This window comes from Saccopteryx leptura, chromosome 1, assembly GCF_036850995.1.
Source record: "Saccopteryx leptura isolate mSacLep1 chromosome 1, mSacLep1_pri_phased_curated, whole genome shotgun sequence".
Classification (NCBI taxonomy): Eukaryota; Metazoa; Chordata; class Mammalia; order Chiroptera; family Emballonuridae; genus Saccopteryx; species Saccopteryx leptura.
In genome coordinates this window covers 9060335-9079724 of record NC_089503.1, presented here as the reverse complement: position 1 = coordinate 9079724, position 19390 = coordinate 9060335, and the positions used below count along the sequence as shown (strand labels likewise).

General features: G+C 59.6%; 2 protein-coding genes across 6 annotated transcripts in view; one reads left to right on the top strand and one right to left on the bottom strand.

Annotated features, from left to right (window-relative positions):
* The window catches only part of FLRT1 (fibronectin leucine rich transmembrane protein 1), a 77971-nt gene extending 60333 nt beyond the window's left edge, over positions 1 to 17638 (top strand). The window contains exons 3-5 of one of the 2 annotated variants that reach the window (XM_066359922.1): positions 2671 to 2805; positions 8785 to 11771; positions 14340 to 17638. In XM_066359922.1, the coding sequence (XP_066216019.1) occupies positions 8834 to 10858 (2025 nt within the window). In that variant the 5' untranslated portion in view covers positions 2671 to 2805; positions 8785 to 8833 and the 3' untranslated portion in view covers positions 10859 to 11771; positions 14340 to 17638. The remainder of the gene's footprint in view (positions 1 to 2670; positions 2806 to 8784; positions 11772 to 14339) is intronic. The other variant, XM_066359914.1, reaches the window with a different exon arrangement.
* Positions 1 to 19390, bottom strand: part of MACROD1 (mono-ADP ribosylhydrolase 1) — a 150073-nt gene that overhangs the window by 95768 nt on the left and 34915 nt on the right. The gene's annotated exons all lie outside the window — the stretch shown is intronic.

The window sequence follows — 19390 nt, the reverse complement described above, 5'->3', positions numbered from 1 at the left end:
AAGAGAGGCACGCGGGGCCCCAGAAAAGGGCAGTGAGTGCCCCGAGGCCCGCGAGGCTGGGCTGGGTAGGGGGCCGGGTCCTGCCGGTCCTCCCCATGCCTCCACACAGGCCAGGAGGGAGGACTCCAGCCTCTGCAAACACAAACCCCAGGCAACCTGGGGCGGAGGCTGTGCCCAGGGCAGGGCGGGGAAGCCCCAATTCATTACCAAGATGGAAAATGACACTTCCCCGCACGCTTCCCCAGGAGAGGGGCTGATTTATGACTGCACCCGGGCCGGGACATTCGTCAGCGCCGCGTGGCGTGCGCGCCGTCTGCGGGGGCATTAATAGTGTGTTATTAGCCACCAGTGTGAAAGATGCCTGCAGATGGGCTATTTGCTGTTATTTATTATACAGAAGCCAGCCCAGCAGTGGGACCCGTCAAGAGCCCGAGCTTAGCCCCTGGCGCCGGCCTCCTGGCCACTTGTCCCTATTCTCTTCCTAGCCCCTATGAGGCATGGGGGGGGTCATCCCTGCGGCTGAGGCCATGCCAGAAGGGAGCAGCCAGCTACGGCCCCCAAGCCTGTGCCCCAAATGCTGACGTTGAACCTGTTCAGCGCCCAGCTCTGCCTCAGAACTGGGCTGTGGAGACAGTCAGGTGTGGGTCGGTGTCCCGGTCTTCCAGTCTGTGAGTGGTGTGACCTTGGGCACTTCCCTTCTCCTCCCTGAAGTGTGCTCCCCTCTGTGCACTGGGCCTGCAGGTCCTGCTGGGAAGCGGCCAGCCAGAAAGGACAGGGGTTTGTCAGGGGCCCAGCACGCAGCAGGCACTCAGGCTGGTCAGTTCCTGCCACTACCTGGCCTGACCCCATAGAGCCAGAGGGGCAGCAGACCCACTGGTGGGGGAGAACAGCCCCCATGAGACCCTGCTTCAACTGGACACTGTCCACCGTCCCCTCCCAGGCCAACCCTCAGGAAAGGGTTTGCGAGTCAGTGCCAAGGCCGGGGAGACGGGCAGGGCGAGGGCTGTCCACAGCTCCTGGAGGGTTCTCTCCGCCCCCGACCTGTCCTTCCCCTCCTAGGCCTTGATTGCTCCTCCTCTGGAAAAAGCAGATGACCTACAAGATCCTCTCCCACCCCAGCCCCGAGAGTGGGTTCCACCCTGTGCGTGCCTGTGAGGGGGGGGGCGGCCGTCTCTGAGGAAGGGGGTGGGCCAGCCTCTGATGCCTGCAAGCAGACCTGCACTTGGGCGGTTCCAAGCTGGTCACCTCCCAGCAGAGGAGATTCGTGGGAACAGCAGGGGTCTTCCCTGGGTTTGCTCCCCCGCAGCTGAGGGGCGGGTAAGACACCTGGGAAGGGGAGAGCAACGGCCTGGGTTTGTGTCCAGTTCCTCCACCGCGCACCGTATGATCAGACCAGTCCCTTTGCCTCTCTGGGCCGCCCTGAGGAGGGCACCCTGCTCACTGTTACCTCCCGGAGTGAGGCTGAAGGAGGGCCGGCCTCCCTCTTCTCTTCCACTGCTGGGTCCTGGGTCTCAGATTCTGTTCATTCATCCATCCGTCCGTTCATTCATTCAATAGATGTTTACGAGCACCCCCGGGCCAGGCTCTGGTCTAGGCTCATGAACAAGACAGAATATGTCCTAACTGTAGGAGTGAACACCCTAGAGGCAGGGGTTGGACAATCAACTTGTCCTAAATAAACAGGGGGAGAGGGTCTCCCCAGCACCAGGGCCTGCACATGGAGGATGCCACGCAGCTCCTGGCGGGCCCAGCCTCACCCAGCTCCAAGCCACCGGCTTATCAGTGAGCAGCACTGTCCTCAGTCTTGCCGGGTCACCCCGCTCCTCTGCTGGCCCCCGGCTGCCAGGACCCTGCTGGCTGCGGAGAAGCCCAGCAGTGCAGACCCAGGGGACCACTGCCCTGTTCTCTGGGCTCTCGCCAGCCCTGCAGGCGCCTCCCCCTCCCTTCCTTCCCCCCGGCCCCCTGAATAAAGGCCCTCAGGCCCCTCTCCTGCCTCTGAAACTCCCCAGCCTCTTCTTTTTCTTTCCCCAAAGTAACTAAGCCTAAGTGTAGGCAGCTGTACTAAAAATGCACACAGACAGGGGAGTGTCCAGCGCAGGAACCTCTTATTAAATAATGCCGGGAGAGAAAGAAACAAAATTATATGTGTCTCCTTCCATTCCCCCACCCCTCCTGGCCCTGGACAGTTTAATATCGAACGCTGTTATCAATATAATTAACCTCCTAAGAAGTCTTATTTTTTAAAGTGACTTGCGTTCTCTGAAGTTGAGGACATCCCGGCACCCGGCACCGCCCAGGCGGCCGATGAGGGGAGGTGAGCTGAAGGTACGTTTGTAGTGGATTTGCAGACCTGCCTGCAATTACCGCCCGCGATAACTACTGATGCATAATGCATGCAGCATGAAATTAGAAAAATAATTAACTTTAGGTTTTAAAAGAATCCTTACCCCCACCCCCACGCATTACACGTTCTCAGTGGCACCCGTAGATAGATTAGGCTTGAAGTTGTGCAGAGTAGGGTTAGAATGGCCCAGAGGGTCGTGGCATCCAGCCCCCCGCCTGAAGGAAGTGCCTCCCGTGGGCCTAGAGTGGCCTGGGCAGGAGCCCCAACTCACACTAGCACCTCAAGTTCCCCTCCTTACTTGCCCTTCATATCTCCCGGACTTGCAGGGAAGCGCTGCCTACAGCTAATGACGGCACCGGTGCCTGGTTCTGATCAATCACCATTTCACAAGAACCCAGGGGAGTGGCTCATCTGTGGTCCCATTTTACAGATGAAGGCCTGAGACCCGAGGCCACCGCTCGGTAGGTAGAGCAGCTGGACCGAGCCCAGGCAGGCCACCTGGGCCACCTGCTTTCACAGGGGAGGGGCCTTCTGGGGGGGAGCTCTCCGCAGGCCTCCCCGAGCAGGCCACAGCCGAGGGGTGGCCGAGGCCATTCCCCTGGCTTCTCGACTTTACTCCCTCCGTGTTGCATACAGGGGTGCTTGGGAGGTTGCATCGGCTGGTGAGGAAGTGAGGGTGGAGCCCTTTGTTAATTTAAACAGATATTTGCTGAGGACCCATCACAAACATGGAGGTGACCTTGCCTTGGTGGGGCTCTCTGCCTGGAGCGGTTGGGGTCCCCCTGCCTTTTCCCTTCTGGGGCGGAAACTGCTTCCGGGCAAACACAGTAATTCTTCTCGCTGAAGGGAGGGCTGGGAGGGGGCACAGGCAGGGGGAGGGGAGCCTCGGCTCCCTGGCCCCCCCTCTTCTGAAGCTTAGCCAGGACTAGTGGGCAGTCGCCCTGAGCGGGTCATATGAGGACCTTGGGGTCCCTCCTTGGGGACAGTTGGGGCTGCTCTTTGTTCTGAAGTCACCAGGCCTGTGCTAGGTAGGCACTCCACACAACCCCGCCCTCAGCAACACATTACAGATGAGGAAACAGGCCCAGAGAGGCATCCCCGCGGGTCACAGCTCTGGGAGCCACTGTGAGAGGGGCCACGTTCGAACCTAGCCCTGTTGTCCTCCCCTGGCTTCAAGTCCCTTCTCGGAGTCACCGCCATCTGGAATTCTCATGATTTTAATTTATTATTAATTTTTAGAGAGGAGAGGGAGAGATAGAGAGAGAGAGGAGAGACAGAGAGAGAGAAGGGGGGGAGGAGCTGGAAGCATCAACTCCCATATGTGCCTTGACCAGGCAAGCCCAGGGTTTCGAACCGGTGACCTCCGCATTTCCAGGTCGACGCTTTATCCACTGCGCCACCACAGGTCAGGCCGGAATTCTCAGATTCCTGACTGGGGCTGAGCCTGTACCTGGCACCCTGGAGGACGCAGCGTTGGGATGTCCCCACCTGAGCGGACTTCGGCGAGTAACAGGAAGGAAGACCAGGGCTGGGAGGCTTGTGGGGAAGTTGGGGGGGCTGCCCAGCCTTCTTTTTCCTGCCTGGGACCCCCCAGCTCCTTCCAGAAGTGTCCTTGGTCCCCTGGTGTGCTCCTGTCTGTGCCCCCCGCCCCGAAACCTGCAGCAGGAGATGCCACCTGCCCTCCAGCGGGCCAGGGCCTGTGCCAGGCCTGGATTCTGCCACTGCTCCCTGTTTCCCTCAGTCTGATGGGATCTGGGGAAGGCACCAGGGCTGAGCGCCGGGAGGCCGGGGGTCTCCAACAGCGAGGTGCCTCCATCTATTTACAGATGCTACTCCGCAGCACCTGCTGCCACCAGCCAAGGGGGTGTGGTGGCAGAGCCAGGACAGACTCAGCCTTGCGGGGGTCCAGGGTCAAGGAGGGGGCGTCTAAGCTGAAGCCTCAGGGTGGGAATAAAAGGCCTGGTGAGGCCTAAGAGGGAGTGTGTTGGTGTCTACGAAGCAGTAATAGCACGTGCAAAGGCCCAGAGGGCACATGAGGGAGTGTGGGCCTTTAGGAACAGGGGGTAGATGCATCTGAGTTCTAGGGGCCCCACCCACTCAAGTCCCCTCCCTGGGCCTGGATGCCCCCCAATGAGCAAGGCACTGCAGCAGCCTGGGGTCGCCTGGGAGGGGCCTGGTGCTGATGGGCCAGCTCTGTGTGGCCCAGTTGTAGGGTCGGTGCTTCCGCCCTAGCGTGGGGGGAGGGCCTGAGAATGCCCAGTGTGAGGTGGGGGGACCCCGTGTCACAACCTCTGCAGGCTCCCCATCTGCCCTGGAGGCCCAGCAGCACCAGGGGAGTGATGAAGAGGCTGGTAGAGGGCAGAGGAAGGAGACAATCAGTTAACACAGAACCGAGACCAGTGTGCCTGGGGCAGCTTTAAACTTCACGCATCTGTTACGTACAGGTTGCACTTATGAGAGGTTACTCTGCACGTCTAATCTTATTGAATCCTCATTAGCAAGTTCCCCTGTAAAGTGGACCACTGTGACCCTACCCAGTGATGAGGACACTGAAGCCCAGAGAGGGTAGTAGCTTGCTCAAGATCACACAGCCGGAAGTGGCAGGGGCAGGACTCACACCAGGTTTCTCTGTCCTGGGAGATGTCACGAGCTAGTGGCTGATGGGGAATGCCAAGCACGATGCCCAGGTGCGTGCTCGGCTAATGGTGGTCTGGACACCTCTGGTCTGAGCCAGCTCACTGTTCCCCCCAACCCCCACCCTCCGCCCCATGGTAGGTGACGGGTCCTGCTGTCCGTCACGGAGCTGGCGGGTCATGACTCACACCATGCTGAGGTCTGGGGGATCCATGCCACAACAAGTGACCCTGTAAAAGACGGGCCATTTACCAGGTTTACTTTGATGGCTGCACAAAACATCCGACACAGAACAAGAGAATAGAAAGTCTGCCCGGCACCCAGGCAATTAATGGGCTCCTCCAGCGAGGTGTGCTCCCTCCCCTGGCCCCGCCCCACCCCGCCTTCCTGTAACCAGAGGGCTCAGTGCAGCGGCCTTGGGGAAGGGGCAGCGGGGAAGACTTGAGCCAAGATGGATGAGGCCCATAGACAGGGGAACAGAAAGACCTTGGGTCCCTGCCTCCCGAATGCTTCTTGGTTATCCATCAGGCATCTCTGAAATGTGCAATTTACGCTTTATTATTATGCCGGGGCCTCTGAGGCTGAGCGCTGTGACCATGGGCTGAACAGGCACCAGGAACTGACATCCATGCCAGTGAAGGCGGTGGCTGGCCTTGCCTTTGGCTTTAATCAGTCTGCTCCCTGCTCAGGGCATTGGCCTGGAACAGCAGAGCCAGGGGCCACCCGCATCCTCCTGCCAGGACTCGGCACTGACAGGCCAGGGAGGGTGTGTGTCCTCTGGCCGTTACTCGGGGCCCAGGGAGAGGATCTCCTGGGCTTGGGCTGGACCCCTGAGACCGAGGCAAGGGCAGGTCTGCGGCGCCCTGTCCCCAGCACCTACGCTGGCCCTGACTCTCTGCTCACAAGCGGCTCGAGACAGGACCTTCAGGCTCTATAACCTTCGTGGTTCTGGCTCTGGGCAGAGGAAGGGACAGACGGGCAGCGGGAAGCCTGGGCTGGCTGTGACCCTGGATATGCCCCTCACCTCTCTGCGCTTCAGGCTGCTCCGCTGTAAAGTGGGCAGGGGACCTGTGTGTATGTGACAGGTGGGAGAAGGCACAAACACATGCTTGCAAAGGCGGGGGTGACGCCTGGCTGGAGGGGTCCCCTGGCACCTGGGCTCATCCCTGTCCTCTGAAGGTCCGTGTGCCCAGGTCTACGCAAGCACCCTCTGCTTGGAGCCCCCCTGTCCTAGGAGCTGGGCCAGTGCCTTCCCCAGTCCCGATGTAACGTGGTGGGAGGGTCAGTGGTCAGGTGGGGGCCGGGCAGCCTGGGATCCCACGCCCCACCCAGATCTTACGAGGTAACTCTCGCTGCTGCTGAGGGCAGGAAGGGCTGGGAAGCAGGGTGCAGGGCTCAGGGCGGGAGACGAGCCGAGGGGAGCGGGCAGGGTGCCCAGACAGTCGGGGAGACAGACGACAGCTCGATCTGTGGAGCCAGAGCACTGAGAGCCGGGAGCTCAATCTGCTGGAGACGAAGACCAGCCCCAGTTTCTGAGGGGTGGGGGTATGAGCGGGGTGAGGACCCTCAGCCTGGGCTAGAGGCCAAGTTCCCATCCCTGGTCCCTCAGGCCAGTCGGTGCTGGTGGGCGGGAGCTCGGGCTGGCTTCCCGGCCGAGTGCTGGACCCGAGTCTTCAGCCTCGTTCCCCCCCCCGCCCCTCGGCTTCCAGGTGCAGACCCCAGGCACCGTCTCCCCCGTCCTCACCTGCTGGAAGTGCCCTGGGCCGGCCTTTGACCTGCCTTGGGTGGCCCTTATAGACAGAGCTTCACGCTGGAAGCAGGCCTGGTGCGGGGTTAGTGCGTTGGCCGTGGGGCGAGCCTGAGCTCTGCCAGAAGGCCTGGGAGCCGGGGGCTGAGCGAGGCCCCTGTAGATGCAAATGGGACGTGAGCGAGCAGGGCTAGTGATGGCGGTGCTCCCGCTTTCTCAGTCCCTCTGCATTCAGGTGGTCACCGACGCCACGCCACACCAAGCCAACACAGCTCACGGTCCCTGCCCTTAAGCACCTGAAATGGATGCACTTGGGGATGTTAAAACACTAACCACTGAACAGCGCAACCCACACCCCACAGACATGCAGCGCTCTGAGCCTGGTGGTCAAGATTCCGGCCTCGGTTCCCCCTCCCACTTCTCAAGTGGTTGCGAGTAAGTTCACATCCCCAAGCTCCAGTTTTTCCACCTGTTCAATGGGAATAAGAAAGGCTCTGACCTCACATTTGTGGGGAGGGGTAAAGGACCGAAATATTCCTAAAGCTGTAGGCGAGGTCTTTATTAGAGTGTGAGCTACCGTCTCACCAGAACGGAATCCCGAGTGATTAGAACATGGGTTGGCATGTGGTGTGTGTTCAGTAAACACTTGTTGGGTGGCTAGATGGCCAGGTGCCTGGAAGGATGAGATGAGGGGATGGATAGGTGACTCAGTGAGCAGGTGGACGGATGGAAGGATGGACGACAGGGCCTAGAGAAGCTCTATCTGGCATCAGGCGGGGGCCTCTGAGCCTCGTCCTGAAGGGGGAGGAGCAGTTTGCTAGGTGGAGAGGAGCCGTCCTGGACAGAGAGAGACAGAGAAGGAAGGAGGCTTGGTCAGGGCTGAGGAATGGAGATGCGGGCTCTCTGGGGCCTGGGAACGAGGCCCCCACGGATCCTGCGGTGAGCGTGTCCTGATTCCGCTCTGCGCAGGGAGGCTACCCTCCAGCCTGCAGCCGGCTCGGACGCCCAGAGGCCATTGTGTCCTGCCACGGTAAAGCCTTTGTGAACCCAGAGTCATATCGCAGACCTTAGCAGGCTGCATGAAGACACCTTCCCCGCTGAGGTTGAAAGATAATTTCTCTTTAATTGATTTTTTTTTTTGCCACTGTGAACAGTAAAAATAATGAGGAAAGTCTCTGTTGCATTTTTTCCATTTGAGAAAACTGAAATCACACCTCCAGGCAATTCCCTCAGAGCACGCCACCCCCCCCCCCTTCATTTGTCTCATTTCTTTAAATGTAAGAAAACAGATACATATTTTATTTGCAACTCTGGTGATTTTGGAAGGGGACAGGTGTGGAATGAATTCCCACACAACATGGAACACAGGGCTGGCGAGGGCACCTCCGATACAAAGAGATTTCTGTAAATACACGAGAAGGCAGTTCTGTTGACACGTTCTTCTTCTGTCTGTAAAACGCACGAGTGACAAACAGGACGTGTTTCAACACCAGACAATGAAGCTCCCCGCTCGCCACGGCTCACCAGCGCTGACACCGGCGGCTTCTTTTTTGTAGGTTCTAGTCAAGCACCCCACCCCCGCTTTGAGCTCACAGGCCTCCCGGAAACAAGCTTTCCCTTCAAACCCTGGGTCCCAGCCTGATGTGAGTTCTTCATTCCAGTGAGAAATGTCTCTGAACCCATAAAACATGCCCTAAATCCATCCCGTCCACATGTGACCAGCCACTTTTAGCATCGGCCGTAAAAACTGGCTGAGTGTGACATCTGGGAGGAGGAGACTGAAGCTGTGACGTGTCCCTCCCTAAATGAGCCTAACCAAGGCAGTCAGCGTCCAGCAGGACACGCCGTGTCCCTTTAATTCACGGGTAACGTCTTGCTCCTACCGAGATTTAACGTTAGCCAGATGTTGCCGGAGTCCAACCTCAGCTTGAAGGTGCTGTGGTCCCTGTGACTCGAGGCTTGATTTCTGCCCCACGTGCCCGCCTGCAGCAGCCCCTTGGTGGCAGACGGGTGGTCATTGGGACTCTCTCTCACCGCACGTGTCTTGTTCCCCTTGCAGGTGTTGAGGCCCCAAGTCAGGTGAGGCCCGGTCCCCCCAGCCGTCCACCATGGTGGTGGCACACCCCACGGCCACCGCTACCACCACGCCCGCTAACCCCGTTACAGCCGCCGTCGTGATGACCACCGCCACCATGGACCTGCGGGACTGGCTGTTCCTCTGCTACGGGCTCATCGCCTTCCTGACGGAGGTCATTGACAGCACCACCTGCCCCTCGGTGTGCCGCTGTGACAACGGCTTCATCTACTGCAACGACCGGGGGCTCACCTCCATCCCCGCCGACATCCCCGCCGACGCCACCACCCTCTACCTGCAGAACAACCAGATCAACAACGCCGGCATCCCCCAGGACCTCAAGACGAAGGTCCGCGTGCAGGTCATCTACCTGTATGAGAACGACCTGGACGAGTTCCCCGTCAACCTGCCCCGCTCCCTGCGGGAGCTGCACCTGCAGGACAACAACGTGCGCGCCATCGCCAGGGACTCGCTGGCCCGCCTCCCGCTGCTGGAGAAGCTGCACCTGGACGACAACTCCGTGTCCACCGTCAGCATCGAGGAGGACGCCTTCGCCGACAGCCGGCAGCTCAAGCTGCTCTTCCTGAGCCGGAACCACCTGAGCAGCATCCCTTCGGGGCTGCCCCGCACGCTGGAGGAGCTGCGACTGGACGACAACCGCATCTCCACCATCCCGCTGCACGCCTTCAAGGGCCTCGACAGCCTGCGGCGCCTGGTGCTCGACGGCAACCTGCTGGCCAACCAGCGCATCGCCGACGACACCTTCAGCCGCCTGCAGAACCTCACCGAGCTCTCGCTGGTGCGCAACTCGCTGGCCGCCCCGCCCCTCAACCTGCCCAGCGCCCGCCTGCAGAAGCTCTACCTGCAGGACAACGCCATCAGCCACATCCCCTACAACACGCTGGCCAAGATGCGCCAGCTGGAGCGGCTGGACCTGTCCAACAACAACCTCACCACGCTGCCCCGCGGCCTGTTCGACGACCTGGAGAGCCTGGCCCAGCTGCTGCTGCGCAACAACCCCTGGTTCTGCGGCTGCAGCCTCATGTGGCTGCGGGACTGGGTGAAGGCGCGGGCGGCCGTCGTCAACGTGCGGGGCCTCATGTGCCAGGGCCCCGAGAAGGTCCGGGGCATGGCCATCAAGGACATCACCAGTGAGATGGACGAGTGCTTCGAGACGGGGCCGCAAGGCGGTGCGGCCAACCCTGCCGCCAAGACCACAGCCAGCAACCACGCCTCTGCCACCACGCCCCAGGGCTCCCTCTTCACCCTGAAGGCCAAGAGGCCGGGGCTGCGCCTCCCCGACTCTAACCTTGACTACCCCATGGCCACGGGGGACGGCGCCAAGACCCTGGCCATCCACGTGAAGCCCCTGACAGCGGACTCCATCCACATCACGTGGAAGGCCACACTCCCCGCCTCCTCCTTCCGGCTCAGCTGGCTGCGCCTGGGCCACAGCCCGGCCGTGGGCTCCATCACAGAGACCCTGGTGCAGGGGGACAAGACAGAGTACCTGCTGACGGCCCTGGAGCCCAAGTCCACCTATATCATCTGCATGGTCACCATGGAGACCGGCAACACTTACGTGGCCGACGAGACGCCCGTGTGTGCCAAGGCGGAGACGGCCGACAGCTACGGCCCCACCACCACACTCAATCAGGAGCAGAACACCAACCCTATGGCCGGCCTGCCCCTGGCGGCCATCATTGGGGGAGCCGTGGCCCTCGTCTTTCTTTTCCTGGTCCTGGGGGCTGTCTGCTGGTACGTGAACCGGGCCGGTGAGCTACTAACACGGGAGCGGGCCTACAACCGGGGCAGCCAGAAAAAGGACAGCTATATGGAGTCGGGGACCAAGAAGGATAACTCCATACTGGAAATCCGAGGCCCGGGGCTGCAAATGCTGCCCATTAACCCTTACCGCGCCAAAGAGGAGTACGTGGTGCACACCATCTTCCCCTCCAACGGCAGCAGCCTCTGCAAGGGCACACACACCATCGGCTACGGCACCACGAGGGGCTACCGGGGCGGCGGCATCCCCGACACAGACTATTCCTACACCTGAGGCCCCGCTGGGCAGGCCCGCCCTGGCTCCCGCCTCCTCCTGGCCTGGTGAACCCGTGGTTTTGCCCAGCCTGTTGCCATCGGACAGAGCGAGGAAAAGAAACTCCACAATCACTTCCCCCCTTGAAAAGCAACGTTTGGGGATGGCTGACAATTTTCTAGAACACAGCAGTGAATACAATTTTTTTTTTTTTTATGGGATAGAAGGCAGGAGGGGGTTTTGACGTTGCTGAAGACATAATTTATACTGAATTATGCCAGTCGGGGAGGGAAGGACTAAAAATAATATTGCAGAAAGGGGTTGGGTCGGGTTCTTTTTATTTTTTTTCGCCCCTGACCTGGAAAGATATACTACCTGTACATCTGCGTAGCCTCACGCTCTGTTCAGGGGCCGTCACAAAAGGACCGTCGGGGAGAAGCAGCTGGCGCGGACGCCCCCACGCAGCTCCTGCCGCCGGCCGCTCGCTGGCAACGGCGCAGAGGGAGGTTTTCAGGCTCCTCACAAAGGAGAGGCGGAAGGAAAGATCTCTTTGCTTATGGAGATATTGTCCTGAAATCTCTTCCCCGGTTCTCCCTATACCGTTTCCCTCACAGATTTTCAGAAATACCACGTCTGTTACTGCATTCTTTGAACGATGATGTAACCGATTAAAAAAAACACCCTCTTTTTTTCCTATATGAAACCCTCTTCACTTCAACACACCACCCTCCGTGGAAGCCCCACGGGAGCTGCAGCTTTCCCGGCCGCCTGGAGGTGCGTCTAGCGACCTGTCTGTCTCTACGTTGGGTCTCTAAACCCAGACGGGTGGACAGAGCCACACAGACGGTCCTGACAGGACTTCTTGGGGCAGTTCGTACAATTTCTTGAGAACAATAGAGTCGTGAAAACGTTGCTTTCTCCTAACAATGGTTGAGTAAGTAGACACGGTGCGTTGGGTGTCGGGGTGGGGTGGGGGGGGACAATGCCGTTCCTAAAGGCGCAGGAGTGTCCGTTCTGGACGGGTGGCTGGGGGACCCTGAGCAAGGGATGCTTTCCATGTGGTCCTGTCCCAGGTTGGCCAGAGCTGGGGCACGCTGCTTCCTGATACAGAGGAACTTTCTTGGACTATCGGTGTCCTCACTCCCACGCCCACCCCCGCCCCCACACACATGCCGTCACCTCTGTGCAGTCCTTTCTCTGTGCTCTGTGCTTCCTCCCGGGACAGGTAATTAATTGGCACAGGGATGGGTTTTGTTTTTTTGTTTTTTTATATCTGCTGATTAGACCTTAATGGTTTCCATGGCTGTTCAAACAACACCCAGAAAAAGACATGAAAATTCTCAGAAAAACCCTGGGAGACGGCACTCCCGAAGGCAGAACACTCAGCCGTGCCCACCCCGGGGGCTGCTCTGGAGGCGGCGGCCCGGACCTCCCCCACACCAGCCAGCCTCCCGCAGGGCCCCGACCAGGGCCCTCTTGAGAGTCAAGACCGTATTTCCTCCCTCCGGAATCACCACTGCCATCATTCATCAACTGACAGTAGTGTGGTGAGCCACGAGATTAAAGCGCATGTGACGAAACAAGGACAGCAGATCCGGAGAGAAGCCTGGCCTGGGGCTCTGCTGCCTCCTGCGTCCCTGCACTCGGGGGACCCGGGTCCCCCTCCATCCACACGCCCCTTGTCCTGCCCCGGGGAAGGGCGATGTCGAAGGAGAGACGCTGGTCTGAGGGCAGGGAGGATAAGAAGGGGTCCAGCTCCTGATGGAGGCATTTTCAAAAGGCTTCAACTGCTTTGACAAAAGCCAAAGGCAGCAGGACGAGACTGCATAGCAGTCACAGGGCGGCTGTGCCAGGCCTGGGGCTGGACATGAAAAGAGGCTACTGGCCCCTTCAGTGAAGGGGGTTGAAAGAAATGGACACAAGAGCTGCATGAGAGGTGGGGACGACACAGCTGTCCACGGCCTGGCCAAAAGAATGGTCTCACCCAACGGGGACTGCCCACTCCCCAGGCCCAGGGAGAGGCTGAGGCGCACGGACGCCTTTCATTCTAAAACACACTTTCTTCCCGTACAATGAAGTCAGGAGAGGAATTTTTCCGAGCCTTAATTTCACGTCTGTATAAAGGTGGCCCCCCCTTTGGCCTGTAATGCCCCCAGACACGGGCCTGTTCCTGCTCCCGGCGGCTCAGGGAGGAGGAGAGGGGACCACCGGCTGTGGCCGGGAGGAGAGGGTGCACCAGGGCGGAGGGCGTTGGCTGAAGGACAGGAGTCCAAGGTCTCTGCTGTCCCCGAAATGAGGTCCCCTCCTTCAAGGCACCCCTCCTGCCTTCTGCCAGTGTCCTAGGAAAGTCGGTCCCTAGACACTGCACAACCAGCCCTCAAGTCCCCACTGCCAACATACTCAGTCCCCCGCTAGCCGGTCCTTCCTCCTCTCCCCAGGTAGGGGCCACATCACCCCCCACGAGGTCAGGAAGGCATCTGGGGCCAGCAGGCGGCCGGCGCAGCGAGGCTGCGTGAGGAGAGGGCGTCAGAGCCCGCCCGTGTGACCTTTCCTGCCCCGAGCAGAGAGCAGGCCCTGGCCCGCAGGTCTGAGGACGGCTCTCCTCCCCACTGCTGGCTCCGGCTCTCACGGCCCAGGCAGGCTCCCGGCGGGCCGCCCGGCCCAGGCCCTGCGGACTCTCCGCCCGCGGTCAGCGGCGCACTAGCCTAGGTGTACAAGGCAGGGGGACTCGGCTCTCATCTCTTCTGTCCTGAGCATCCCAATATCTTCCCAGCATCCTTTCTGAGAGCGGGATCCCGAATGTCTGCTGCCTCACGTACCCCCAAGCCAGGGAGGCGGCTTAAAGCCAGGTCCACTCTGAAACCCTGTCCCTTCCCGGTCCAACTGCTCTGAGCTGGCTACTCAACACAACAAGAAGGAGAATGCTCAGGGGCGCCCAGCTCCCCCACCCCTGGGTGCGTGTGAGGACACAGGGCCCAGGACCTCGGCCACTACTTCCCTTCGGAATCGGCCTTCTGTGGGTGGCCGGGCTGACCCTGGCAGCCTCTAACTAGCCGGGACAACCTTGCTGGCCTCAGCGTTGATGAGTGCCTTTTGTGGCATTTAAGGCAGGTTTAAAGTTTTGTTTCTTTTTTAAAGCCCAGGACACTTCGTTGGTTAAGCAGTTTACCCTTCATGGTAATTAGATGTAGTGATTGGAATCGCTTTTCTATTACATGGCAATTTTCCTTTAAATTTCCCCTTTAAAAAAAAAAAAAAAAAAAAAGGAAAGAGAAAGCGGGGAAGGAGAGAAGGCAGCAGGCCCCGCGAGTCATTTGCATTTTGCGAATGAGGCCTCTTGTAAGCTCAGCTCAGGCATTGGGCCCAATGTATGGAATGCTTAAGAGATTACTAAGAATAAAATCTATTAATTAGTCATACTCAATTCCACAGACATGATGTGCATCAAAAGCTTCTTTTCTTCCCTTTTCTCTTTCCCTCTTCCTGCACCCCCCCCCCCCAGAAGCCTCCATCTTTTCTAAACTGGCTCCGGCTTCCTGGACCACCTCCATGGTACCACGGCTTCGGGTGGCTAACTAGGGGGCGACCCCACCCTGGGCCGCGCTGCTGGGTTTGAGGGCAGGAGCTGGGGCACTGGCTGCTTCTCGCTCTGGGTGACTCTGGCGGGGGAGGCGAAAGCAGCTAGGAAGATGGTAGCGGCTGGGGACCCCCCCGGCTTCCCCACCCTGCCCTGTGCCTCCTCTCCCTCCCTCCCTTGATGGGTCCAGGGAGGCCCCAACAAACGGAGCCCCAGGCTGGGCAGAGAGTGAGGGGGGCCCAGGGACGGTTCCCAGAGAGGTGCAGGGAAAGTGTCTTTTGCAAATCCACAGCCTGTTTCCCCTTCTGTAAAGTGGGGAGAGGCTGAGGCGGCGCCTAGCTTCACCCAGGAGAGCTGGGTGCTCCAGAGGTCTCTACTCCTCTGATGCTGGATAGTTCTGGTTGGCCCAGTTCAGGTGACAGAGGCCCCGAGTGGAGGGACAGGTAGGGGAGGGATCCCTGTGGGATCTAAGTAAGTGGACCGGAGTCTGGAGAAGAGGCTGGGCAGCGTGCCTGGGACTACATCGGAGCCTCTCTCCTTCACCCCGAGATGGGCAGCGTGCGTGGGACTACATCGGAGCCTCTCTCTTCACCCCGAGATGGGCAGCGTGCGTGGGACTACATCGGAGCCTCTCTCCTTCACCCCGAGATGGGCAGCGTGCCTGGGACTACATCGGAGCCTCTCTCTTCACCCCGAGATGGGCAGCGTGCGTGGGACTACATCAGAGCCTCTCTTCTTCACCCCGAGATGGGCAGCGTGCGTGGGACTACATCGGAGCCTCTCTCCTTCACCCCGAGAGCTGGGGAGCGAGGGAAGGACACCCTGCCCCGACAATGAAAGTTCAAGTCCCAAAGCCAACCCACTCCACTCCAGATATCTGCGTCCTGCTGAATGCACCAGGGAGGAGGACTGAGCGTCTGAGACTAGTGCTTATGAAAAATACAACAAGGAAAATTGGATGCGGCAGACAGACAGCGATGGGGCTGGGGCATCTGCTGGAAGGAGGGGCCTCAGGGCACGCGGCAGCCTGTGCCCCCGAGGACCGGACCGAGCTCTCCAGGCCAGGACACAGCCAGGGTCAGCTGTGGGTGTCCCGTGTGCCCAGGTCCCCTCCCACGCTCAATCAGCGCAGGTGATGGGCGAGGGACACCCGGCGCTGGGTTGTCGCCGCGTTGTACGCTAACAAGCGATTCACAGCCCCGCGCAAGCCTTTCAGAATGCAGAGAGGAGGCATCTTTTTTCCTAAGGAGGGATAAAAAGGCTCAAAAATGCAAATCATTACCATTTACAACCAAGCGAATCTGCTAAATTGATTAGGAGAGATTAAACTACTTGGAAGTGAAGGGAAAGGGGGATTTTTTTTTTGTTTTATGAACCTGCCCCAAGTGGCCCTGTGGATAAGCAGGGATTTCAGGGGCCGGGCTCAGGGGCCGCCCGTCGCAGCTCCCAGGGGAGCCGGGGCTCTGTGGAGGCTGACAGCACACGGGCCAGCGGCTCAGGATACCCCGGGGTTGGACGGAGCCAGACCCGAGCACTGTCCGCGGGGAAAGCAATTCTGTCTCCCCTGAGGGTCTTGTGCTCTGGCCTCTGAGTGGGTGGGTTACTTGACCCACACAGGTCATTCAGAAGCTAGCCCAGCAGAGACTCTACCTCTGCCTCTAAATTCTATCTGCCTTCAGGGCTCGAAAGCGAGGGCAAGTGGCCAGTCCAGGCACTTAGAGAGCAGGCTTTCGAGTTCTACTGCTTGTTTTCTGTCCCAGGATGGGTCTGTCTCCGATCCATTCCCTGCGGTCGGTGAAAGGGGGACGAGGCCAACTGTAAAGGAAAACTGAAGGTTAGGAAAGAGAAACTGGCCCAGCAAAGGAATCAGGCAGTGATTACGGGAAGCAATCAAGCACTTGATGAGGATCTAGCAGATCTTTTCCTGCCTAAGCTGAGGCCTGGTTCTTTGACGAGAAGATCCTGGTCCCCCCCCCCTTACTCCTGCATCCCCCAGGATGCTGTAAGGGAGCCATCACGAGATGATCACTGTGCTGCTCAAGTACCAGGGTCTCCTGAAAAATCCCAGGTCCAGGCCATCTGTCTCCCAGCCCCGTCAGAGAGCTGCTTGTGCTACCAGAGGTGCCACCAAGTTCCCAAGCTCAGCGTCTAAGCGCTGGGAGAGGGAGGACAGACATGCACCCCTCCATCCAGGAGTCTGGACTGGCGTTCGGAGGGTGACCCGCTCCCTGTGGCTGACTGGCCTGGGGCCGCCTCCCAGGCCTTGGCTCCGGGTCCCAGGCCGCCTCCTGGGCCCGCTCGCTCGCAGTGCAGTGTGAGGGTCCCTACGGCACTAAGCTCTGGCCACCGTCCCACCAGCCACTGTCCCGCGGCCATTTTCCCAACTCGGCCCACTCCGCGGCGCTGGGCTCAGCGCACCCATCCCTGCCAGGCCCACGGCTGCCTGGGGCGCTGTTCACGCTGCCTTTTTAAGCATTTACCATTTCTTTTAAAATGTTCCAAGTACTTCCTGAAAAACCCACATTTACTTCTTTCAAAACACTGAGAAAGATTCCCCAGGCTCTTGATTCCTCCTCCCTCTACTTTCCTCTTCTCCCTCTGAATTTTTAATATATTGTTTTTCTCTGGGTTTGTCAATTCCATTAGCGCAGGGTCAGGGCCACTTTCTCACCACAAATGGGATTTGCCGACGGGCCCGGATCCCCGAGGCTGCAGGGGCAACGCCGCCTTTACTGGGGCGGCTGGGCGGCGGCCGCTCCCCTCCACCTCTCGTGACTGAAGTGCCTGGCTTGTGCCGGGAGGGCAGAGCGGGCACAGCGCAGGGGGCTCGCCCCGCCCCCACTTCCCAACACAGCCAGCCCCTGAGGCTCTGGAGCCACCAGGGCACCCCGCCCTCTGTCCTACCCACACCGTCCCCCGCACCTGAAAGCCCAAGAAGCTGAGCCCGGAGAATCCTTGCAGGAAGGTCTTTGCCGTCACTGCCCCTAAATCTCTTCCATGGCTGTCAGCCTAGACGGCTGCTCGGGCAAGGCGCCAAGTCCCCGCGCTCCTCCGCGCCGGGTCACTGAGCCCAGCACAGCTCCCAGCACCTGGCCGCTCAGTCACCTCTTCTCCAACCTGCCTCTCGTTTCCTCGCCCTCCCTGCTTGCGTCTGCCCCCCTGGGCTCCAGGTTAGCAACGGCCTCCCTTCCATTCTGCATCTGCCCAGCTGGCGGCCGGGCAGGGGGCAGGGGGCAAGGGGCAGGGGGCTGGGGGTGGGGAGGGTGCTCTCACAGCCCTTCTTCCCTGAAGCATCTCACTCCGCTCTCCCTTGGCCCCACCGATCATCAGTTATGAGTCTGATGGGGAAATCCAGCCGCTCAGCGACAGCCAGTGGCCAGCCTGGGTGACTCAGTTTCCCTTCCCCTCCCCGAGCCTCAGGTGGGTGACAAAGAAGGCAGAGAACTGGGTGTCCTGCCTTGTGTGACCCTCCCATCAAGGGTCCCCACACTCTGAGCCACCCACCTAGAAGAACTAACCAAGTTTTTGCCTCAAGACAGAAAAAAAAATGCAAGATGAGGTGACAATCAAAGCCACCGCAGACAATGGGCTGCCACATGCTCACCTCCCTGGAGCTGGGAGGTCTGGGGCCTCTCATCTTCCCTGAGTGGACGACAAGCATACAGAGTGTCCTGGAGACCACCACCTCTGGCTGGTCTGGTCTCAGAAGGTTCTGGGTACCCCAGAGGAAGACACAAACCCCTGAAACTAGCCTTAGCTTTGTTTACCTGACTCAGCACACCACCTGCCCTGCTGAGAAGCCCACCCAGCGTCCAGGGCCGGTGGGGAGCAGGGGGCTTCTTTGGACGGGGGATCCTGGTGCCTTCCCGCTCACAGAGATGCTGAGATCCCCAGCATTTGAGGTGTGTCATCTGAGGGGGGGCAGAGGGGTGGTGTTGCCGGTTGGTGGAGGCTGCGGGCTGTGAACACCTGCAGAGCGGAGTTGTGTGACTCGCCCCCTGCAGCAGATACTGGCTAATTATGAATGTCACTGGGGGGGTGTGGACAGGGACGTGAGGGGAGAGAGTAAACTCAGAGAAACCCCCACGTGTAAGCACGGCACAGTGAATGTTTGTTAAGGGCCACCAACGGCGGTTGCCTCTCCCAACGGTAAAGGTTATTTGTGTGGCATCCGGTATCGTGTCCTGGAGTCACTGGCGCTTAGCTCTGTAATCCATTCCCGGTGGCCTGAGGAGGAGGAGGCTGTGGAGGAGGGGTTCTCAGCCCCGACCCTGGAGAACGGGTGGGTCCCTCTGCTACAGAAGGCAGGGCCACAGGCCAGCCGATGGCCTGGGAAGCGGTGGGCCTGGTCCCTTGCAAGCCTGTGACCAAGGTCCTTTCTGCCATCCAAGACACCCCTGCTCAGGCACCCTAGCTTCCCGGGAACCCTTTCCCTGCCTCACCTGCAGAACCAGCCCCATGAGCCTCTCGGCCACATGCTCCTTGTCTTTTTCCTTTTTCTCTGAAGGGCAAAGCAGTCTCAGGGGTCTGAGGGATGGGACCGCCCCACAGCTGACCGCTGCCGGCTGCGACCCGGCTGGCTGACCCGCCCAGTGACCCGGCCTGGCCTCGGGCCCACCGGCCTCATCCCCAGCCTCACTACCAGATAGGGATTTTTTGGAAACCGAGACACACACACACACACACACACACACACACACACACCACGACGACAACGCAAACCAAAGTGCACTGCGAACCGCCCTCGGCCTCCTTCCTGTAGGTGCCTTGAAACTTCAACGTTGAGATGAATGTGATGAACTATTCGGTCTTATTTTCTGTTTGTCTGTTTTCATATGAAATGTCCAAGTCCACTTTCCTTGTCCTTTCTTGAAATAAATAGAAAGATTTAACTTTTACAGTCATCTCGCTGCCGACTCTCTGCTTGGGGCCCAGCGCGCCCGGGGCCGCGTGTCTGCCGCACACGGTCTTGGCTG